Genomic DNA, 25,835 nt, shown 5'->3' with positions numbered 1-25,835 from the left:
AAAAAAATAATAAATAAATAAATAAATTTCTTCGATACATTAAGCAATTGCCTTCCCACGTTACTATTATTACAAAAGTGTATTAAAAGCATTTAAGTGAAAGTAAGGAAGACATTTAAGAAAAGTGGATTATGAAAAAAAAAAATCAACAAAATTCGAGTTGATTTTGCGCGCATGCCCTTAAATAGACTGTGAATCTAATCCTGAAAAAGTTAACAATACATTAAATGCAGTCGATCTGCGGAATGAAAATACACGGTGATGCAACAGCTGCGGCAGATTAAAAAATTAAATAAATGAACATTTTAATTTCATATGAGGAGTGATTTTAAATTTAAGCTTAAGATAAGTCAATTAAAAAACGTTTTGTTTAAATTTATTTAGAATTTTCTGACAGTATAGACGGCTGCCATTATTTTTATGCTCCTTCATAAAATTTTCAAAGGATGATTTTTTTTTTAACTGAATAGTATTTTTTCAAAGAATAATATTTCTTCAGCTAAAGCTCCAAGATAAGTTCTCGTGACTACGCATATGTTTTTTAACTATCTATTTCTAAACGCAAGAGTTCCCTTAAAAATACCCTCTTTTACTTCTGTTCACTGCCCATGATTTTCCGGACTAAATTTATAATCGCAAAATTAGGTCCTTCACTGCGACCGCAATCACAATTACGAAGAAATAGTTGTTCACTTGAAGTATCCATCACGTGCCAAATTCATGTCAGTTGCACTAATTCGCCCTTTGGCAAGTTGAAGGCCAAAATATTAGTGTTTGTGAATAAGAATTACTTCCTCCCCTCCTTTTTTTCATAACATTAGAAGCCGAGAATCATTTTCAGTTATCAACCAAAATGCCACACACTTCTGTCGCACTCTCGCCATCGAGCGAGGAACGGGATGCCGCGTCAGAAGTAAACATGACTTAAAAAAAAAAAAAAAAAAAAAAAAAAAATTCAAGAAAGAATAAACGTGTTCAGGAAACCTGTTATGCTTGAGAAACATTAAAAAAATACCTTGCGGTTAGCAGTAGCACTACTCAATTAAAAACACTCTAAAGATTTTAGTTTTGCACACGGAGGACAGCAAAGGAGGAACCAGAATATTTTATTTAGATTTTCTATTATTATTACTATTATTCCTTTTTGTATTGAAAATTTCTACTTCAAATTAAGGGTAGTATGAAAATGTAATATAAACTATTTTTTTTTTTTTTTTTTTTTTTTTTTTTCAGGGAGTCACTAGTGACTTTTACAGTTAATTTTGATAAAATTTCAATTTAACTCTCTGTTTATTCAACTAAACTCTTGAACAAACATTTGATCTAATTATTATCTTGAAAACAATACAGATTTAATTCTAACTGGAATCTTTTCAACTTATTTTTTAACTAACTGGCATTAATACTTTCACGTGTTAATAAATATTTCATAAATATCATCTGATACTTTATTAAAAAGTTTTAATAATTTATAAGCAAATCCAAAATAATATTTTTAACATGCATTAAACAAAATATCTCATTTTCAAGAATTTGATTTGTTTAACGTCAGCACTTTGACATCAAATTTTATATGTATGTGTGTGTTTGTGTGTGCATATAAATAAAAAGAAGTTCAGTATTTTACACTCTTCCTTGTACAGTAAATGAGATATTTTAAGTTTCCTGAATTTCCAAAGTTTATTTACCATCATATCTTCCCTAAATTATTTCTAAAATATTCAGTTAATGATTATTACTATTTGCTATACTGACATCCTTTGGCATAGTGATAGGTATGCCAGTTATAGGAGGCCTTGGACTAGGCCTGAATCCTGAAGAAAGTATAGCTATTTGAAAGTGTATGCAAGCTCTTTGCAGTATGGGAGTGGGCACTTAATATACTACTGAGCTGAAAGTGTAGTAGTTAGTTTAAGGGGATATGGGGCGGGAGATCCCCAGATGATGGCAATTATGAAGGGGAAAATAAAGGGCAGATATATTGTAAAAGAAAAGTGTTTTTAGGTATCATTCAGTATCGGTATGGAGCTACAGAGTTCTCCGTTCTTCACTTAAGTCAGTAATGTACACTGACTACCAATAAGTATTTGGACACCTATGCAAATGATGATATCTGCGGTCCTAAGGTACGTCACGGACTCCGCCGGTATATATCGTGTAGGAAACAGCATTGGCTTTAGTTGCATGCAAGATGCCTCTCAGTTCAGAGCTCTCTGATTTCGAGAAAGGTATAATTATCAGGTATCACAAATGTGGCCAAGCCTTAAGGGACATATCTAGCGATCTGAAGTACCCAAAATCCACGGTGTCCTATGTGATTAAGAAGTGGAAGGTGAGCGGTGATTGTCGGAATATGCCCCGAGTCGGCAGACCAACAAAACTGGGAGATAAGAGACCAACGAGTGCTGTCCAGAGAAATTCGGAAGAACCGCACACAACCCATGGCCCTCATCTGCGAGGAGTTTCAACAGGAATCCGGGAGTATTGTTTCAAGGAATACCATCCGTAAGAAAGCCCATCTGCTTGGTTTTCATGGTCGTGCTGCTGCCCATAAGCCTTTGATCGCAAATTCCAACTGCACTGCTCGGTTAATGTGGTGCAAAGCACATCGAAATTGGACCGTAGATCAGTGGAAACGGGTTCTTTGGAGTGACGAATCAAGGTTCACCCTTTACCTTTCGGATGGCAGGGTCTGGGTCTGGCGTCTACCTGGAGAACGTCTCCTGCCAGAATGCATTGTGCCAAGAGTCAAGTTCGGCGGAGGTGGAATTATGGTCTGGTGGTGTTTCTCCTGGTATGGGTTGGGACCCTTGGTCCCCATTCATGGTAAGCTCAACTCCGATGCCTACTGCACTATTTTGGATAACAATGGGCTTCCTACGTTGTGGCAGTTTTACGGGTTGGACCCCTGTTACTTTCAGGACGACAATGCCAGTTGTCATGTTTCGACGTTAACCAAGGCTTGGTATGGTGCCAATGAAGTTCATCAAATGGACTGGCCTGCCCAGAGTCCAGACCTGAACCCTATCGAGAACCTCTGGGACGAGTTGCATCGCCGAATTCAGGGGTGCACTACCCGTGCAAAATCGGTGAAGGAACTTCTATGTCTTCTCCAAGCCGAGTGGAAGAAAATACCACTAGCTGTCATACAAAGACTTGTGGAAAGTATGCCCCGGAGGGTCCACGCTGTCATTACCTCTCGTGGAGGCTCTACCAACTATTGATTTTGAATAAAGTTAGCTTTTCTTTTCTATCACAGGTGTCCAAATACTTATTGGTAGTCAGTGTATACAAGGATAAGGATGTATATGGTACCAGAATGGAGACAAATTGCATAGGATTGGAAAAGTTTTGAAGTGCTGTTTTATGTATTATTAAACAGTTTAATAATATTTGTATGCATGTTTTTGGATTATTAATAACATATATCTCCTTATAATTGCAAATTAAATTATGATTATCAAATGAATTTAATGATTATATTTATTTGTTTATTAACATTTCATTATTTTCGTCTAGGAATTCCCTATTATTTTCCCCAGAGCAATATATACACGTAAATCACGAAGCTGAAAAGCACTGCTATAAACAAATAATCCGATCCAATTTCAGCTGAACAGCACTAATTAGCACCAATTGTTAACAGAAAGAATCCTAGTTTTTGAAAAGCTTTGTATCATCTAACACGAAATTACTTAATCATCTTAAGAATGATTTTGTGTGCTTATTTAATTGAATATGGCAGGGTTGGCTACACATGATTTCATGGACAATTTTTTAGGAAAAATGGGCTCATATTCACATGCTTTAAGGAAATCCATGAAAATGCTTACATGTAGTGGTACTCACTGAACTTCGCATGTTACTCTGAATAACCTTTAAACCCGATGAACAGTATATTTCTGTGACAAGGAAACCTTTCTGACTGTACAATCTATTTTACATTTAGTGAGCTTGTGCCGAATAAGTTTATTCGCTAATTTTTGCAATTTCTGCAATATTTTGCAATTCTTATAGATTTGTAAATTTAAATTTAATTTTTTTAAGATATTTTCATTTTATTCACAAATATTTGCATTTTCTATTTTTCTAAGAAGTGAAACATTTAATTAGATTCTAGTACTTTGTTTTCATAAGATAAAGTAAGAAACCTTTGTTAAAATTACATATATACGCAGGATGGATTTTAAAAAATTTTGTTTTTAATTTTTAACCTATTATTATGCTTCTTTTCGTGTTATATATACATTATATAGATAGATAAAGGTAGATAGATGTATATATACATGTATATATGTAACTTAAAACTTCTAATTGCTTTGAAACAGAATTAACCCATTTATATTGATATTACATACATATATTTACTTCAATGAACACTGTATATTCAAGATATGCATCTTTGATATTTTATACCTTGTTCTATATTTTGCTCCATTTACACCTATACATAGACATATATAATTTAAGGATTCCACATTAACTACTACATATAAAACCAAAAAAGTGCATCAGTAATGTATTTTTCAGTATTATTCACTTCATTCTGAAGAAAATTAACAAAAAAGCAGCGATCACAATGTAATTGAAAAATAGTCCATAGACGTGAAAAGGTTGAAAGCCATTTGGGTTAAGATTATTTTCTCAGATACTTCGTATACATGTAACATAGTGTTATGTTATTTTCTTCCTTCACGTTCGTATGGGTATCATGAGGATTTGGAGTGAATAATGACAATACTACTTGATGAAGTATTGAAACACGCTTTACTGGCCAGTATTGTTAGGGCAGCTCCAAAACATGTTTTTACAGTCGTCGATGAATTACTATAAACACGCTGACATGATCAGTAACACAGCCTCCAGGTTATCAGGCTATCATGGTGGAGACAGGCAAAGCATTAGAGTACAGCTTCCGACTCTGCTTGGTCGTTCTCAGAACTCCACGTACTCTCGAGACTCTCCACGCTACAACTTGTGATGCACTCGACAACACACAAAGCACAGCTCCTGACTCTTCGGTTCAGTCATTCCCGGAGCTCAACACACTCTCTCAACGATGCACTAACCGTGATACACTACGAGACTCCTTCGGTACACTCGACAACCCACTCGGCACTCGCTGCCCGGCTGTCAACTCGATCGACTCCGCACAGATTGACTAACTCGAGACACACTGACTCGCACTAACCGACTCTCTGCATATCAGCAGGGTTTCTATAGTTTTTGGCTTGTGTTCAAAAACATTCTGGGCTAAACCTGTAAGAATTCGTTCCAGAAGGTTCTCCATCTGTCCATGGCATATCACCAATTTTGTCGCCAAACGGGTGATTTCTCGCTAAATGTGGCAACCCTGCCTTATCTTGCCATTTTATGGCAAGCCTAAAACTGCTTTGTGGGAGAAGCTATTTCACCTCACCTGTACATTTCATAACAACAGCATTCGAAACGCAAAACTCAATACTTACACTACAGATTCAACGATGTTACAATCAAAATGATTTATTGCCATACAAATGAGATAAGTCACAACAACTATGATAACATTACACCAAGAGCTCACAACAGAGTGAATGATAATCAAGGGGTCCACTGGGAATCAAGAACCAAATGTGCACCTGCACATTTGTCATGCAATCAATAACTTAAGATGGAAATCAAGAAACAGGCCAACACTTTTTTTATCATGATGACTTAAGAATTAAATTAAGCAGTTTTATGCCAAATATTTTCTTAATTATTATTCACATTAAAAGAACTGCATCTATACCTCAAGGGCAGCACCACGTTTTTAAAATTGGACTTCTGTGCCAATAGAATCTGAAATTTTATTTCTGCAAACTTGCTTACATTTGTAAAATTAATAATACAAAAAATAATAAAATATAAATATAATAAAGATTTTCTTCAAATCTTTGTTTATATTCTTAGTCTAATCTTTAGCTTTATGTTATTTCTGTGCAATTATTTGTACTATAACTATGTTATAGTGAAAAATGCAAGGGGTCCATGAAAGCAGCTTTCTTTTAAAGTGGGTTAGAAAGCCAATGCACTATAATGACTCTTTTTAGAATTTTAATTTTAAAAGTGACTGATATGTTCTTTGCTTTATTACCCAAATGGAGATTCACTGTTTTATTTATGCATTTTTAAAACTTTTCAAAAAGTTAAAAGTGAAAATTATATTCATCTGCTAACATCTATCATCAATGGAGATATTCATACATTAAATCTAATACTTCCAAGTATACTAACCTGAGTACAGGTCAAATATATTATACAATTCACAAACAAAAAAGTATGTGTTTAACAGCAATATATTTCTTCAACCCAATTTATACAAATTATTATTTACAAACTTTCAAAACAGAATTAATAATGTTTTTCAGATTAACTCATTTAATTTTAAATTCCTAATTTTATAGCTAAGTTAAAATCATTGCTTTTATTTAAATAACTATAATTCCTAGTAATTTTTATTAAATTATACTATAAATTACTAATAACCCTTAAGCTACATTCCTCATAATACTCACTATTTTTGGACTCATCATCAATTAATTTTATCTCTTAATTTAGTAATAGTTACTAGCACAACTCTGGCGAAATGAATGATTTGATTAAATTAGCGCTAAAAAATTCCAATTTTACAAATCTAAATGTGATGAAAAACTGTATTATTTTGAAATCCTAAACTACGAAGGAACAATTTTTATCTTACTCTTGGCAAAAAAACCTATAGTAAACAAGATTAACACAGGAAAGTTTTGTCATGAAACTACAGGCTATTCTACTGCTAAGAACTGGAAGAAATAAGAAATACTACAATAAAAAATTGTCTTTTAATAAAAACTATATTTATCGATAATTATTTCGAATTATATTTATCGAAAATCATTTAGAATTTACGATATTAACCCCAGAGTTAAAAAAAAAAAAATTTCATGAATAACTACTAATACAAGAATCGACAATAAGATATAGGAAAGAAAACAAATTTTAAATACTTCAAATGCGAGGATCAGCCTCATACTGATTTAAAATAATTCATTTCTATTCCATTCCATTGCCTCCTTAGAAGTTCAATCAGCCTCGTAAGATACTTCGAAATAACCCTCCCCCCCAATTAGAGCTTTTTGGCACACTGCCAAAATAACAGAAGCTCTTCACGCCTCCGCGTGCTTCGGGCATTGGATTTTTTTTTTTTTTTTTTTTTTCGTTGACCCTTTAATTCTTTCGGAAAAGATAATCTGTTGCTAAACAACGATCATAAAACTGCTTTATTGTACGAGCCTTAGAAAACAACTTTACTTATAGTAGATCAAAGAATATCAGGTTTTATTATTTTCACACAATCCTTTTCAAAGAGACTGAGGTATACAAATGTATTTATCAATGACTTTTTTACATATTTCGTATTTGCACATTAATAGTTAAATACTGACATTTTTTTAACCATGTTGAACGAAAGTTCTTCAGCAACAATTCCCACGTTTTCCGTAAGGTGTGTGTGTGTGGGGGGGGGGAACAGCTAACTATGTGGATTCAATCTTTACAGGCTGCAAGATCTTCCTCCTTCCGTTTCTTCCATCTGTAATGTTTTTTCCAGACAGCTATAGCCTAAAATTTCATGTAGCTTCCTTTGCTCAATATGCATTATATTATTTGTTTATAATCATTTGCCTAAATCATTGAAAGCACAAAGACTTGCTATTTTTCAAGAACACTTATCTTTTTACTTATACATTAATGCAATTTAGTTGATCATACTAAGGTAGATAAACTATGAAAGATAAATTTATCAACCACTTCTGCTCATTTAAAAATGATATGCAAAGTTGAAACAAGAGATAAATTCAAAATTATTGTTCAGGAATATTACAATAACTAGATTACCTGGAATAAATTGAATCAAGTAAAATCAAAGGTTAAAAACTTCAAATGTGTAATTAACTGCTTTCTGGGGAATTTAAATCCTCTTTCCCCAAAAAAAACAAATACAGCAGCAGATCAGATTTTCCAGAATTAACCCAACTTAAAATATACTGGATTATTTTCTGAAAAAATAAATCATGTAATACAAATATGCTTTCCATTACTTTAAAACTAATTAAAAAAACAGGACAAGATTTTGTTAGATTTCAATTTCTAAGACTTCACTATTAAAATTACAGTTATTTTGCCTAAAATTTAGTTTAAAACTAAGCAGCAGTAATTAAATGTCCCAAAAATATTAAACACATAAATTAAAAAAAAAAAAAAAAATGGGGGGGGGATTTGCTTATTAAATGAATGAATGTATGATTTAAACTTTGTCAGATGTTTCCTTTTTATTATTTCTGAATGTTTCAAACACATGTGGTAACAAAGTATGCTCTGCTGAGATTCTTAATTACTGCACTATCCAAGTGAATTTCTATCCTTGGTGTTTTACAGGAAATGCAAGACAAATATGTTCTTTATAGCATTACTGATCACATTCATTAGAGAAATATAATATAAAAATATATACTTCAAAATGAATAACATCCAAATATTCTGCAACTTGCACACAAAATTGCTCTTAATTTTTATCTGTTACAATTATTGCTAAGTAGACAAACAGTTTGGAACAGAAGATTTATAATGTTTCAAATGTCTGGTAGTAAAAGTATTTCTACTACTGGAAACACACAAACTGCTACTGTGCAGGCAAAATAAAATATTGCTAATTTTTTTTTTTTATATTTGTCAAAAAATTATCATTCTGAGGGAATTTTTAAAAAATGCAATTTTCATTCTTTCATTTTAATGTATAAAAATATTAGAAAGTAATTTTATAAAGGCTGACAATAACAAAACTGGAAAAACAAACTTTCACAGCCTGGCTCAAAATAAGAAAAACTTACAAACTCGAAACACACATGTAGAAAAAAATTTAGTCACATAATGTAATTTAAATAAGCAAGTTACACGAATTCGAGAAGCAAGAGGTACAAGTACACAATAAAGAAATAAAAATTATCACTGATGCTTTTATACATGATGCTTATTCAAATTCAATTTATACTCACACACAGCAACACAAAAACATGAATAACAATGCATCAAAGCAACAACTTTCTCAAACTCACATACACAGCCTGATAATGGGTGCATAACTAAATGCACACACGCCAAAAAAATAAATACATAAATAAAACATTTTGAAGGAAATCTAACAAGAAATTTCAAATAATGTTTAAAAATTATTTAGATTTAATCTTATATACAGTTTTTCATAATCTATAGTTTTCACAACCATCGGTATTTGTTGCAAAAATAATTAATTACCTGCACATAAATTTAGGTACTCATAAGTAACATGGTCCAGTGCTTACTAGATACAATTATTTTGACCTTCTTTTAAATTTTCAAGCATAGATACTACACATACTGATGTTGCTTTTCGTACACCCCATTGTTTTTAAAAGTTTAGTGTCACTTATTTCTGTCAAATTAGGTTTTCATAATCTCAGTTAATGATTTCAAATAATTATTAAATTATATATATACACACTTCATTAAAAATATAAATGCACTCAAATTATCAATTTTTGTTTACTGTTCAAAGATATTTAATCATTCTATTATTTCCCCATCAATCCTATCCTTTCAAAAGTGGTGAGAATAATTTGTGTTCCAGCTGACATTTGCCAATTTATTATTTTCAATTATTTTTCCAACGGATTTGTTTTCTTCAGATTTTCGACAAATAATTAACATTAAAAACAAAGAAAAGATACAAATATTTTATTACATACTAATAAAACAAAAATTGTGCCCACATATAAAATTATTGCAAAATATTTAAAAAATAAGAATTTAAACTCCCTTATATAATATATTTGTTGCTATAGATAGCATAAGCACAAATAAAAAATAATAATGATAAATTACAGGGCATTAACATTTCATAAATAAACCAAACATGATTCCATCAATTCATATAAAATACAAAAGAAGGTCTCTAAATAAAATGTGGAAAACATTGTACTGAGGTTCTAGAAAGAAAATATTACGAAACAGAAGGACATACACAAAGCACAGAAACAGCTCAGTGTGTGTGTGTCAAACCTATCGCAAACAACAAAAAAGCGAAGCTAAACTGCAGGAAAAATAACAACATACACACTAGCGAAGCCTAACTACGGATCTCATTCAGTTTGGCACACTAAAAAAACACTTTAAATCACGGCGGATATTTAAGGCCCCTTTAAATGAGCATAAACCTCGGAAAAATTAGCCCTTGCAAAGTGGATGGGTTCAAGAACGATCGTTCGCCAAAAAAGAAGGAACTAAACATTGCGACCGCTCCGTGATGCGCTGGGTTGGGGACTCCGACGTCATAAGCCCATGCGCAAACTATCACTTCTAGTAAAGATAACCATTTCTGAAGCATTAACCACATCGCGTTAGCTATCACAAATTGACAAGGTTAAGATGTCAGGGATCTGGACAGTGATGGACATTCCAAGCGGGTGATGAGCCTCTTCCCGCAGTATGAAATGGGGGGAGAGGCAGGGGGTCAGCCATGATAGGCTGACCGACCAAAAACATTTCCGTTCGGGAAGATGCAAGCGATTCGTACTTCTACACGAACTCTGGAAACAGAGTAAGGGCACAGATTTGACACTTACCTTCTCTGCAGCTAATCAGTAACGCTATTATTACCAAACAATACAGCGACGATATTCTGGGCGCCATAAATCCAACCTCCTGAGAAACTCCATAGAAATACTTTGTCCACTTTCAACATGAGGTGCAAATACGCGAGTAGGAATACATGACATGAGAAGACCGCTTAACGCACTCTACGGTAGTTTGTTATTGCGCCGGCCCTTCCCACAATTGCGACTCGTACCTAGAAAATAATTCTTCCTTTATTTTCTTGTATCTCTCAGTGTTAAAGCTTATTGGTGTTGGAATTTTAGTCGATTGATACTTTAACACTAAATAGATGCTTCAATTTCAAAAACTTAAGCGAGTTTATTTGTTCCATCTGCTGACGTTGTAAGTTGATAGTAAAGGGAGGAGCAATGATTACTACATCTGCGTGAATGGAGGATGTAAACGTAAGAGAGCAACATTCCCGCCTAAATGCTACACAACAAAAGCGCGTGGGTTGAGATGGGTAACTAATTTCAATGATCATTGACATGTGTGCGATCGAATGTTTAGTTCGTCAATGGGAATTTTTTTTATTTAGACGAGAAATTACGCGCTTAGTAGGAAATTTTCATTGATGAACGGGCATAAAATGATAGTTTTTTATGCATTTTAGATAAATAAATACCATGAAGTTTCTTCTCACCCCAACCTTCATAAGAATAAAAACAATCGTTTCGTTCTGGTGTAGAGGAGAAACACTGTTTATCTCTGCCCCCCTCTTTTTTTTATTTTTATTTTTATTTTTATTTATTTATTTATTTACTTTTTTTTTTTTTTTTTTTTTTTTTTGTTTGTTTGTTTGTTTGTTTCGGCACTCGTTTCAGTACAAACTTATTTTATGGCTAGATTATTAATCGTGTTTTTATTTTAATGTAAAAGATGATAATTATTATTTTTAATACGTAAGGAATAAGATAATTTATTCGAAAATAGTGAAATAATTAGTTAAAAAACGTGTTAAAATTTTATTAAATTATTATGTTCAGCATAATCCATGTTGATGAATATACATACGCTAGGCTGCGTTAAGACTTAAACTCTTAGAAGGTTAACGCAGATAAATATATAGCTGCTGTGCGTTTTCAAACCACACTAAACGAAATAAAAATGGAAAATAGAAAAACATATGATGTTTCTAGAAAAAAATATATATTAATATAAAATAAAATAAAGGAAGAGTATTACTTAGATCTTCAGATAAATTATGAGTTGCGGAGCAAACAGGAATAAGTAAACTTTGCGTCATCTTCCTCGTCCCCCCCCCCACCATTTTCTTCTTCTTGTACTTTTCCGCAGATTTTAAGCTGTTTGTTATTTTTTATTTTGTAGATAAGCACTCACAGAACGAACAGAAATCATAACAAATAAATTCATTGATTAGCACAGTTAAAACTGCACTCCTTATTTTTTGCTTTTGCTCTCTAAATTTAAACAACTGTTTAGTATTTCTGATTTTTTAATGGTTTTAAAATGTTTGTGGAACAGAAAGGGGTTTAAAAAACCTGCAATATGTATAAAGGTGTTAATAAAAACCTACAATCTGAAAACTTCAGATTGCTTTTAATTTATGATTTTCAGTTTCATGATTATCCAATGAAAAAATCATAACTATGTTTGTCAACTAATAAAACTTTAAAAAAATTAAAAGACTCGGGAAAGATTAGTTTCAGTTTCTAAAACTCCGACATTCGTTCCTTTTTTAAAGGTAAACACTACATAAACAGGAAAAGCCTCATTACTGTTCGGAAGGCCGCCCAAACGGCATAGCGGTTAGTGACTCTGACTACCGTACTGAAGAACCAGAGATAAGAAAGGATGTTTGTAAATGTATAAAATTGCTTTCCGGAGAAGGCATGGATGTTTGTAAATGTATAAAATCTGTGCGTCATGGCATTGTAAATGTATAAAATCGGGATATCCTCTATTTACACAACATCATTCTGAAATACTTCTTTAACTTCTAAGGCAGGAACTTTCTATGAGTGTTTTTTAATATTATTTAAAACTTGCAATTGGATTATTATAAAATATAAGAAAATTATTCTTTTAATAATTATCAGTTTTTTTTTTTTTTTTTTTTTAAACTCTTAATTTCAACAATACACATTCTTTAAATTCTGCTTTACTGCTTCCTTAAGTACGTATCTCATAGACTGTGTTTACAACACTTTTTAATAGATTGTCTTCCAGTATGAACAATTCTTGCTTAAATAGTTTTATAAATATATTTGTCAACAGAATTTCAATTTATATTTACAATTAAATGTTAAAGTATTTAGATAATATTAATATATTTAGATAGTATTTATAATCATTATAAATTTAGATATATTTAATAACTAGTAACATTCACTGGAGTTTATGAATGAATAAACCCTTCATTTCCAAATGCATTTATAAATAATTTAATAAATATTTACGTATTTTGTTAAAAGCAAATACATTCTTTTTACAAGGGTATACTATATTTAATATTTTTCGTTTTCGGGATGTGCAAATCTTTAATTTCTGTGCATTCATTACATTTTTCGAGTAAACTAATTTACCGTAATTTAACATATATCAGAATTTTTTACATTAGAAATATGCACAAATTGAATGAAAATTACAGGCATTATTTTTAATACACATTTAGAAGTCAGTTTTCCTTCGAAATTCCTCTACGAAGGCCTCTTTCCCCTTAGGCAGATAGCTCTTGCATGGTTTACCCTTTTAAACAACTTAACTTGACGTATGTGCCTAATTACAAATATTTTAACGTCCATAATTTTAACCTTTGACTTAAAACACGTTTTTAGATATATTCATTATAAAATTTAAATTTTTCAGTAAATATATTTTGACAGAGCATTTTACCCAGACCTCTATTAATAATTTTAGCCAGTTTAATAGTTCTGTGATAATATAACAGATAACAACTATCCGTTTCATATCTAAACTTAACCTCATTGTCCTCAAATCTCCTTACTCTGCATACCAACACTGCTTCGGTTTTTAAGAAAAGGTAAAACAACTAATTTATTTAAATTCACAAATACCTGAAATTTACATATTGCGAGATAATCCAAAATGCAACAATATGTAAAATGTATTAATGTGCCTGTTAATAACACTAATATCATCCTATTTTCAAATTCCTAATAAGCTGGCACGTTCACATAGTTCACATCACCTTGACTGCACACGGATTTAGTTGAATTGCCAAATGTTTCTGTATAAAATTTACACAAGTATACGGTTACAAATGAAGGAAAAGTTAACTTATTAGCATATCTGTCTGTATAATTTATTAATTATAAGAAGAATTTCAGGATTTGGAGGTAACCTAATTTTTCACATAAGATGAATAAACCCAAAGCGGTTATTTTTCAATTATATAAAAATAAAATGATGAGTTTATAATGAGCAACTGTTATGCCTCTTCCCTAAAAATTTTACAAAATTGCATATTACAGTCTTACGTGGAGAATGAAAAATATATTTTATTTAAAACGTTTTGATATTTGAAACATAAAAGAAAAGTAGCAAATTCATTGTAAAGGGCATCGAAAGAAGTATACTAATTTTACACTTAAATACCAGTTAATTATAAGGAAATTGAACTTTGAAGTACTTCATATTTTCGTGATATTTTTACATTTTAGATGTACCTTAAGGTACATTCGTAGTTATCATTCGTTGCACATAACATAAACATTTTGCTAAAATCTATATTTTTGTCGTCCAGTAGCTTAGATTTTTATAAAATAAATTCATAATCAAAATCGAACAAAACTGTCCCGACCTCAGCTTTGAAGATTTTAGCTGGCCTGATACCTTTAGATATTAAATTGGATCAAGAAAGTGCAATTCAAAGAACCAAAAGAGGCTGGTCAGATTTTTCATTTGAAAATCTGAACTTCTCTAAAGAAGCTCTCGACTTTCCCAAACATAAATGGTTTACCCATCCAGCATGGATAAAGACTTGTGAATGGAACGATCATCTTCCATCTAATAAAAGTTATGAAATATTCACGGATGAATCAAAAAATGACGTTGGCATAGGAGCAGGATTCTTTGTATATTGGAATGACACCTTAGAAACTGAATATTCTTTTCAACTAGACCCAAATTGTTCAGTATATCAAGCGGAAACCCAAGCGATGAAATCAGCTTTACAATGGCTAAAAGAACACAAGTATAAAGCCCATCTATACACGGATAGCCAAGCAGTGTTGAAATCACTGGCAAAGTTTGATATCCTAAACTCAGAAATCATCGAAGTTAAAAAGCTCGTTTATTATACTAAAGCCAAACTACATTGGATTAGAGGCCATCGCGGCTACAGAAGTAACGAGAAAGCAGACGAACTTGCCAAAAAAGGAATATCTTCTGAAGTGCGAATAGATTGCAAAATTCCACTGAGTCATATAGTACGTAAAGCTAAAGAACAAGCTCTTCTTTTGTGGCAACATCGATGGCAAGAAGAAGAAACTGGCAGATCAACCTTCAAGATTCTTCCTAGAATCTCCGAGAAACGACACTTCAATGATTTCTTTATTAACCAACTTCTCTCGAATCACGGAGCCTTTCCCTGTTACTTTAACAGATTTAAACTCTCAAGACTCCACCATGTCGCTGTATATGTGGACTAGAAACAGCAGACGCATTACATATGATACTAAACTGCCCGAGCCTGGACAGAAAAAGAAAAGAACTTTTTCACAAACTCTGAATTTTGACCTATTGTTATTAGAAAAAGGTCGACATCTATTTTCCAAACTTGTGGAATTCTTGTATTCTAATGAAAACACAATTTATGTATAACGTATAATTATTATGGTTTGAAAATGTTTAACAACTTTTTAGATTGTACCTTTTGATAAGTTTATTCTTATATTCTGTATTGTGTTCCATCAGTAACTAATTATTATTCATATTCTGACTAATGATATTTGTATATTGTATGTGTACTATATATCTTTTATTGATGTATCAATTGATCACTGTATCTTTGTACTTATTGTAAATAAAGACGTTGGCGAGGTCAACACATCTTTCAGTTAGCGGACCTCAAAATTTGCTAGGATTTAAATTTCAAAAATCTGATTAATTAATTCATATTTTTAGCTTTTGCTGATTCGATAAATTTGTTTAGCCTATGGCTCCGGTGATACCTCAACACTGAGGTGAGGACTGGATATTCCATTCTTATGTTGCAAGTTATTGAAAAATAACTAAGAAGCTATTTTTGCGGAAGTGCCACTAAACTATACAAACTTCTATTACCCACCAAACAATGAATGTTTCTTTCAGGCGGAAGTAAGTGTCCCCGCTTTTCGAAATATGTGGAAATATCGTGGAGAATCACCAAACCGCTGCCAACATGCTGTGGATGTAAACAAAACACACCCGCTTTAGAGACCAAAGATCGGCAACACTACGTTAGGCGTAGTGCGGGGATGGCGTCTCTCTTTATTATTCCCATGCGACAGAAACATTTGACTCCTTGCCACGATGAATGTCGTGGGCTTGAGTTGACCATTGTCAGACAAGTGAGACTGGCAATAAAAACAACGCCAATAATAACAACTGTTCGGGAAAAAAGTTACCGTTTGAATAAAATTAAAATCAGGCAGGATGGAAAACTGAAGAAAAAGAAATACACAGAAAGACTTTGATTTACATATTACTGCAAATTCTCTTCATTGTCATTAAATTTTATTTCTAATGCGAAAGTGTACACAAGAAATAAAGCTAGAAATTTTCGTCCATACATTAAATGGAATAGAACCTTATTTAATTTTTTATGCTAATTACATAAAACAATACTTATTTTTAAGTAATTCATTCTGTTACACTTAAGAAAACTACAGATTTATAATGTAGGAGATTAAATAAAAGATCTTAGACCATTTATTAAAACAACAACTGATTTTCACTTATGTCGGAGAAAATAGAAGCTCCTCACTGAGATATTCATAATGATATGTTAAACCAGTAATCTCTAAACTGTGTTCCGTCCGCGAGTCATAAAAAGATATTTTTTTTTTTTTATTTTTTTTATTTTTTTTATTTTTTTTTTAATATCTGGAATGAACCATTATCATGAGATATAGTAAATAAATGAATTGTATAACCAAGTGTTAAAACACGAATTGATGTATAAAATCTACAATGCCCAAAGGAAGTACTCATTTTTCCCTTGGCCAACTGACTCTTCTCTTACTCCCATAACACAAGACATCCTCAGGATATCCTATTTAAGTCGCAATGTCCCGGGAAGCAGTTAGGATATCCTGAGGATGTTGATTCTCAGATATCCTGAGGACTTCTTAAGTCAACATCCTGAAGATATCCTATTCAAGTCTTAATGTCCCGGGATATATGAAGATCTCCTCAGGATGTTGATTTTCAGAAATCCTGAGGACTTCGTAAATCAACATCTTAAGGATGCCCTGTTCAAGTCGTAATGTCCCGGGATATATGAAGATCTCCTGAGGATGTTGTTTCTCAGATATCTTCAGTACTTACATTTTATGGAAGCTCATATCTGAAAATATTAAAGTAACCTTGTACCACACGGAAGTCATGTTATAAGAATCGAAATCTTATTCTATGGATTACCTATTCTGCATATGAAAATTTAATTGTTATGCTTACACTGGTTTTCGTCTTGTATATGTTGTCTGTAAGTATTAAGTAATAATATTTTCAAATTTTTGTTGTTGTCAATGTTGTACTTCTGTACGGCAATCAGTCACTATAATCACTTACCCGTCTCTGAGGCACTAATCAGAAATATCAAGTTATAAAAGTATTCTATTAAATTCATCGATAGTTCTTAGCATAGAAATAACTATACTTTGAAACTGCAAAAGAAAAAAATACTTTTTGATCTGTTACACTATTATATTAGTAATGAATGATGTTTAGTGCTGTGCAGTAATAAGTTTTTCCGTTCCTTATTTTCCAGGGACATGCTTTCCGTTTCCCTTTTCTCCGGGTGACATTTTTTCTGCACACCATAAGTAACAATATTTTTTTTTTTTTTTTTTTTTTTTTTTTTTTTAACAAACGAAATTTTAGTTTACAGACGCAGTTAAAAACTAGTCTGTACGAGGTTTAACTTGCTTTAATTTGAATTTATAAACAGAAGAATAATTTTATTGGGCTAAAATATTCATTGCAGTTTCTTCGTTCATTTTCTGGTAAGTTCTTTAATAATAAGAATTAGTCTTTCAAAGCGACTGAGGTAAGAAGTAACTTATTTTTTACCTCTCTGTAATAGGAAAATAAGGTTTGAGAATGGGAAGAACTAACATTAAGTTCTTACTCTCCTCAAACCTCACTTTGCTACCTCTTTAACCATACAAATATTCGGTCTTTGCTAAACAAAGCGCGAAAAAAATATACCAGCGCTCTGCAGTCATACGTTATGCCGAAAATGCTACATGACTCCTCATAATTTAACAATAATTGCTGCTTTATTAATTTATTTGTAACATCCAGAAAATGCAGTAAACACGTTTCTTCAAGGTATATAACACAAAGTTAAATGTTGTTATGAAAACTCAAAATTAGATAACGGATTAAATAGATGTTCAAACTTTAAATTAAAATGATTTAATTTTTAAATTAAACGCGTTCTTTAAACTCAGCAGTTTTATTACTTTATTTTATACTATAAATAACAATTGAAGTTGAAAATCTTAAAGTTTTGATCATCATTATCATTATTCGTAAAACTGCTTCTCTAATTTTCTTTGCTTTTGAGAAACCGAGCTCCGCTCAGAATGTAACACCTCTGAGCACTTTTTCTGTAGCCGATGCCCCAAGAAGATTTCTCTTTTGTTAACGTGGCAGATTTATGTGTCAGACCTTCCCTTCTTTTGTATCCCCCTACAAGGGAAACATCCCTTCACATCCCTTCACAACAAAGGACGCAGAACGCCCCAACGGTTTTAATTGTTCCGTAATAGTGATATCCTTGAAGAATCCCACAAAGTGGAAAGTACACGTACTTACTTTCTGATTTCCAGAATTCAGCTATTCTGCTAAACGTTAATAGCCGTCGTTCCAAATTCTCTTTCAGTTACGAACTGACTTGCTGACGCTTGCAAGCGTTACATTGACAGAGTGTGAAAAGTAAGTTTCTAAATGTTTCCTTTATTCTACAAAAATGATCAGAACTAAAAAAAAAAATTATCTCAGATATCTAAAAGACGGATTTACAGCAGAATAAATCAACGTATATTATCGGATTCGTCAGAAGATGAAGTAGTATTTAATTATGAAGAAGGACTGTGTCGAATTTTCGCGCTAGCAAATATTCTTTAAGTTCCATTTCAAACTGTGATTCGAAATATGAACTTTTATGTCTCAAGAAGAACTGACTGATGACGATTGCCAAAACGATTATCCCATTTTAAGGAATATTCCAAATATAGGACTAATAAATATTCCGTTAGACTTTATGTTCCTTGTGTGCTTAGGAGTAGTACAAAAAATGATTACTATTAGGATAGGCGGAGGCACCTTACAAGCACGATTACCACATAAAAATGTTGAACTAATTTTTTTTTAAATGACCAGTTTTTAAAGCCTTATGTACCAATTGAATTTGCAAGAAAACCAAGGAACCAACTCTAAAAGAATTGAAACACTGGAAAGCTACAGAATACCGTCAATTTTTTACTGTACACTATTATTATTACTTTTTTTTTAATTTAACAAAAAGCTACATGATCATTTTTTACTACTTCATATTTCGATTAGACTCTTATGCAAAATACAGAATCAGACGGCAATTGATGAATACGCACAGTCTCTATTAAAACTCTTCGTAGTAAATTTTGGGCTTTATTATAAAAAACAGTATATTGCTCATAATGTTCGCGGCCTACTGCATATTTGCGAAGATGTAAAAATGTTTGGGCCGTTAGATAATTACAGTGCATTTAAATTTGAAAGCTATATATCTTCTATAAAAAATTGATTAGAAAATCCGCTCCATTACAGCAAATAGCAAGACGAACTCATGAACTGTTTAATCATTCTGTAGCCATGAATAATGATTCAATCAACGTAACCGACTTAAGTTCAGAATTTCAAAATTTACACACATCTGGTCCACTACTAAAAGGTTATTAAATGCTTAATTTTATTATTGAATTTTGAATACAAATTAACTGAAGTCAGAACTGAATTTGTATTAATTTAATTATGAATATATCGAAGAATTCAGTTTTGGGCTATTGAATGGTTAAAAATGATCGAAAGATTTTTAATATTTTAAAGCAAAAGTTTCTCTTATAATATTTTGTATTAATAATTCATTTCAAGTCTCTTGCTCAGTTTTAGATATATTTAGAAATTATTAAATAAATTCAAATTCAAATTAGAAAATAAATTGTATAAATATTCTTAACATTTCTTATTTTTCCATAGTAACCACAGATTGAGGACCTGAGACTGTCTGTGGAAAATAAGCAAGTTTCAGGTTGTCACAACACCTTCACACACTTTCACTGGAATATAAAGAAGATTTCTGGAGATATACTGGGATGTAACATTAAGCAGTTGAGAGTATGTATTTAAGAGGTTAAAGGGATATTGTAACTAGTATTTCAAATCCTGATAACATCCCATACGCTATCGGTGGGACCTAGATAGGATGTCCTAAGGATATACTGGGATGTGACATTAAGCACTAAGGAGGATGAGTTTAGGAGGAAACTGGGTTATTACGGGATGTCCTGAGGATGTAGTAAGTAGTACTTTAAATCCTAATAACATCCCATACGCTGTCGATGGGACATAGATAGGATGTTTTTAGGATATAATGGGATGTGTTTAGGAGGTTAGTGGGATATTCCGGGATGTCCTGAGGATGTAGTAAGTAGGAGTTCATATCCTAATAACATCCCGCACGCTGTCAATGGGACTTAGTTAGGATGTCCTGAGGATATCCCGGGATGTGACATTAAGCACTCGGGAGGAGATGTTTAGGAGGTTCGCGGGATATTCCGGGATGTCCTGAGGATGTGCGCATATCCCGCGGTCAACATCCTCGGGATATCCCAAGGATGTTTTTGTGCTATGTGGGTATACGACAAAATTTGGCATGTGGCTCACTTCCTGAAACTAGAATTTCCGCGAATTCTAGTGGACTTCACGGGCCTGACTTCCTGTATAGAATTCGAGAGGTCCGTGGTTCAATTTCGGGCGGGGCAAGTCTCCTGCTTCCAAAAAATACCTAATGTCTGTACAACTTGAAAGCTATCCTCCAGAGGGGAACCAAAACTTAAGCATACATCCTCTTTTTTGGGGGGAGGGGGTATTCAGTGCAACACTGAATTCAGCTGCTTGAAAGGACCCCTATCTGCATCATATATATATATATATATATATATATATATATATATATGGGTTCTTTAGTCTCGAAATCACAATTCATATTCAAACAAAACACATTTAATGAAACATTAATACATTTATAAGATCGTTCATCTATTAATGCAACATCTATAACACCGTTTATCTATTAATATAAGATCTATATCATCTTACATCTCCTCTCATAAAACAAAGTGGCCAGAGTTCTATCAATTTCACTCGTGCAGTCAACAGCTAAAATTTAGACAACGCGCGAGGAAAAATAATAAGCTATGGATTTAGAATCCCACATTCGGCCTTCCTGCTATGCGTCGACCTCGACGACATTATTCTACTTTTGACAACATAAATCATTGTCTTCAGTAAAAGAACCATCATCAAGAATAAGCCGAAACCTGAAAAGAAGTACGAAGGGAGGGGAAGACTGTGTATGTGCTAAGGACAATATTCAAAGGAAACATCTTAATTGTCCCTCATCTTTGCAACTATAACATCCTCAACAGTCCCTTCTATTTTTCAGAAATCTTCACCTAAGGCAAAAAATATCTTCAATCTTTAACATTTTTGGACAACTTCATTTCATCTTAAAAATAACATTAACTGAAATAAAATTCATTATTAGGTGAAAAATCACAGTTCGGTTATCAGATGTATCACTCCAGGTTTAAATGTCATAATCAGTATTATTTTATACATTTTCTTCTGCTTGAGTCCATTGTTTTATGTACTCAGCGCATGTAGTTGTTTTTGTGGGTCTTTCATTATCTCCTTCTTTTACAACATCATAGGTGTCACTGTCTTTTATTTTTACAATTTTATATGGGCCTAAATACATTGATTTTAATTTAAGGTTTGATCCAAATTGTGCTGTTTTGATTGCTACTAAATCTTTAATTTCGTAACATTTTGAAGAACGTCTTCTTCGAAAGTTGTATGTTTTCTTCTTTTCTTTCCGTACCTTAAATATTTGTTTCTTGACATCTTTCCGAAGTTCTTCTGGGTAAGTTTCAAAATTATTCTGAAAATCTGCGTCAGTTATTTCTTTAGTGTTTTCTTTTCCAGAAGTATAATCTGTATCTGCTTGAAAATTTGAAGCATTCTGTTTGCTTACTCCAGATATAAAATTAACAGCTGATATTGCTTTAGAAAATCTTCTTTTGGGGGCAGAAGATTTACGCCTCTTATATGACGTTGTCTTATGTTTAGTTGATTTGTAAGTTGATGTTGAAGTCGCGCTAGATGGTGTTGGAACAGCAGCAGCATCCCGCAGGTTTCCATAATGTCCCCAATAATCAGCATTAAAAATTTCTCGCAACTGACAAAATTTTTCATGAGTGATACATTTTTCTTTCCAATTCTGCTTGTTTAGAAAATAATCTCTTCACCATAACTTTTCTCACGCGATCTTTTTCAAAAGGTAGCTTTTCTTGCATTTTCAGTTTAGCATGTTGAATTTCTTTTTCTTGATCAGAGAGGATTTTATCTTTGACGCTCATCTGAAATTTTGCAGCTTCTACTTCATTCTTGGCATTTAATAGTTGTTGTTTCTGTAACATTTCTGTAGTCTGTTCTGATACAGGTTCAAGAAGCATTCAAACCCATTTGTAAAATAGATTTTTCTTGTTTTAATTGTTCTTTACCTATAATTGGTAAACGTCTGGGTCTCGAAGAAATAAGTTGGTCATCTTTTAAAATAACAGGCATTTTGGTATTAGTAGATTTTCCTTTGGCTTGTGTTCCTTTAAGTTTTTCAGACATACCAGGATCCAGTTCTTTAGCTGGAAGTTGTTTCTCTTGCTGTTTACTCTTTCTTACTGTTGATATTTCTATTTCACCAGCATTATATTCAACTAGTTTCTCAGATTCTGAATTCTTTCTTTTTCTAGAACTCTTTGGCCCTGAAGTGGGTTTTTTGGATTCATTAATCCTTTCATTACTCTTTTTGACTTGCTGAACATTCTCAGGTGGGTTTTTTCTTCTTCCTTTAGGAATGGAGTTCTTCTCTTCCTCTACATTTTGCAATTTTCCTTGTCCTCGTTTAATATAATTTTTTTCTTCCTGAGTCTCCTCTTCCTTTAATTCAACAGCAACTGTTTCTTCTATATTGCTTTCAGTTTTATTAGCAATATGATTTTCAAATAAGTGTTTTACTTTGGACTTGCATGCTTTATTAATATCGGAACCATTATCTAACTCATTTTCGTGATCAATATTTACATACATTAAATTCAATTCAGTTTCATCTTCTACTACTTTCATAGATATGCCGCTCTTGTTTATAATAATTTCCATAGCAATTCCTTTCCAATAACAGCATTTTCTTTCATTGTTCCTTGAGGCACAACATAAATATTTATTTAATTTTGCAATCATCAATTCGTATGGAACCTTTAAAATAACCAATAGGTTTTACTTTATTATTACCAAAGCCTACTAGAATCAAATGGGAGGAATTAATATTAGGTGAACCAATTACTTTATAAATGTTTTCCGATACTATATTTATATCACTTTCTGTATCAATGAGAGCTTTTACTTCTACATTATCTATCGATACAATTTTATGCATATCATTTAGCTGCTTCTTTACAAATATATGATTCACTCTGGCAAGATCTTTTATATTCATCTTATTTTTTGTACATTCTGCGGCTACGTGTCCAAATAAATCACAGCGAAAGCATTTTTTCCCTTGCTGTTATTTTTGGAGAAATTCTCCACGTGACCAAGATTTCCGCAGTTATAGCAACGAATATTTGTTTTTAATTTACTATCAAAATGGTCGCTTCTGGTTTTAGAATTAGGCTTAACGGATTTATTTTTATCATTATCTAATTTAATTTTTTCATACATCTTAAGTTTTTCCTGAAATTCTGCCAACGTTTTACAACCATAAAGAATAGCTTTATTAAATGCAGAATCATTTATACCATTAATAACATGTGCAATTAAAGCGGCGTTTTCAATATTACTTTTGGAGCATAGATTTTTAATTACCAAAAAATATTCATATAGAGATTCTTTTTCCTGCATTTTACGTTTCGATAATAATTCATGTAACTTGTAAGGATCCTAAATTTTAATAACGTTTATTTTATTTTAAATCTTTACTATCACTTCTTATTTTCTACTTCCGGCCAGAATTAAAAGTTTTAACTTATTTATGCAAATTTGTCTTGCGAACGACAAGTACTTAAGTTGTGGCTTTTTGCCAAGCAAGAGAGAGGAAGGAGCTATTAGAAGCAGGCCGCTTGCCATAGTAGTTTTACTCGGTTGCTGGTTGCCTTCAAGGCCAGAGGTTTAATCCTCTTTATAATTTTAAACGTATCGTAGTGTTAGCAGTTCTCTGTACTACACACGGCTTTTTGTTAATATACGGCCAATCTTGGAGTTAAGCACTTGTTTGATTAATCCAAAGTTAGTTTAGTTAGAGTTTAGTTAATATTTTTATATTCTTACGTTCAGACCACAAGTGGTTGGTCTCTGTATTCCGAAGTCCGGAAATCAGTGTAAAGAGAGAAAAATAAAGGGTTTCGTATACCCTTCCTGTGTGTATTGTCTACTTCCCAAATTTATTGAACATAGCTTTAGTAAGCTCCCTGTTCCGAGTCAGGACATTTAATGTTCCCAAAGCAAGTAAGGAGGAACACAGAACCTGATAGTGGCGCCTGACGAAGAAGATTAACCATGGCCGAGTTTCAAGAAGAACCTGTGCTGCCTGCAGAAGCGGCTCAGAATCCAGAAATGCCAGCTGCCGCCCTAGAAGGATTTGGTTACATCGTCCAGACCATGCGCGCATCGATGAAACCAGAAGCAACATTTAATGGAAACTCACCAATAACCAGTTTTTTGGAAAATTTGGATGACCACTTCATGCTGTACCCAGTGCATGAGTTCCAGAAAGTCACCTTAGCTACCAGCGCCTTGAGGGGCCAAGCGCTTAATTGGTTCAAATGTATAGGCAGAAGCCTCTTGGGTCAAGCGGGAAGTCCTACCTATACTTACGAAAATTTGAGACTGCCTTAGTAAAAGCCTTCCCTGTCGTAAGAGATCGTGCAAGATTAGAAACGGAACTCTTCAGCATATATCAGCAACGAATCGAAAATCTTTCCACCTTTATTTTAAGAAGAATTCACGTCTTTAAACTCTTGTATGGAAACCGTCCGGATCCTGAGATAATTCAAGTGATTTTGCCTAGGTTACTTCCCCAAGTACAAGACTTTATTGAATTAAGGAATCCGACTACACTGGAAAAGTTATTTGAGCTAGCAATCCAGTTTGAAAGTAGAAGAACGGCAGACATTGAAAGAAGACGCCAGTATGAGCAACGAAGCCAATTTGGTGCGCCAAGACCACAGCAAAGTCAAGAACACGGCTACGGAAGCAAAGCGAATCAGTGGGCAAGGAAACCCGAGTATCCACAAACAACCGGCGAACGTCGACAGTTCAATAGTAAGCCAGAAAAAAAGTCTGAAGGCCAGCGGAAAAAGAAGAAAAGCATGGAAAGAAAGAAACAAGATTTAAACTAAAACGGATTTCTGCTGACGGGAGGGTGCGGAAATCCGAAGGCCAAGAAAACCCCTCTTCCTTCAAGTTAAATACAGTGATGGTGAAAAATTTGACTCTTCCAAAGATTGAAGTGTTGGTGAATAACATCCCAGCCACCGCACTCCTGGATACAGGCGCGCAGTGTTCCTGTGTGGCAGAAGATTTTTTTAGGAAGTATTTCCCTAAATACTGCATATATAATTCGGATAATACGACAGTGT

The 25,835-nt window shown here is 32.8% G+C and overlaps 1 protein-coding gene and 1 long non-coding RNA gene across 5 annotated transcripts in view; both read right to left on the bottom strand.

Annotated features, from left to right (window-relative positions):
* The window catches only part of LOC146998135 (uncharacterized), a 59,375-nt gene extending 48,738 nt beyond the window's left edge, over positions 1 to 10,637 (bottom strand). The window contains exon 1 of one of the 3 annotated variants that reach the window (XR_015040311.1): positions 10,058 to 10,637. This is a non-coding gene — a long non-coding RNA (uncharacterized LOC146998135). The other 2 variants (XR_015040310.1, XR_015040312.1) reach the window with 2 other exon arrangements.
* Positions 1 to 10,986, bottom strand: part of LOC118203146 (protogenin-like) — a 255,985-nt gene extending 244,999 nt beyond the window's left edge. Inside the window, exon 1 of one of the 2 annotated variants that reach the window (XM_085813493.1) lies at positions 10,659 to 10,986. In XM_085813493.1, the coding sequence (XP_085669619.1) occupies positions 10,659 to 10,725 (67 nt within the window). In that variant the 5' untranslated portion in view covers positions 10,726 to 10,986. The remainder of the gene's footprint in view (positions 1 to 10,658) is intronic. The other variant, XM_085813492.1, reaches the window with a different exon arrangement.
* Positions 10,987 to 25,835: the final 14,849 nt, after the last annotated feature.

The sequence above is a fragment of the Stegodyphus dumicola genome, chromosome 3, assembly GCF_044657685.1.
Source record: "Stegodyphus dumicola isolate Sdum_Otavi_A_Nest chromosome 3, ASM4465768v1".
Classification (NCBI taxonomy): Eukaryota; Metazoa; Arthropoda; class Arachnida; order Araneae; family Eresidae; genus Stegodyphus; species Stegodyphus dumicola.
Note: the sequence above shows the minus strand (reverse complement) of the source record. Positions and strands in the feature narration are given on the sequence as shown.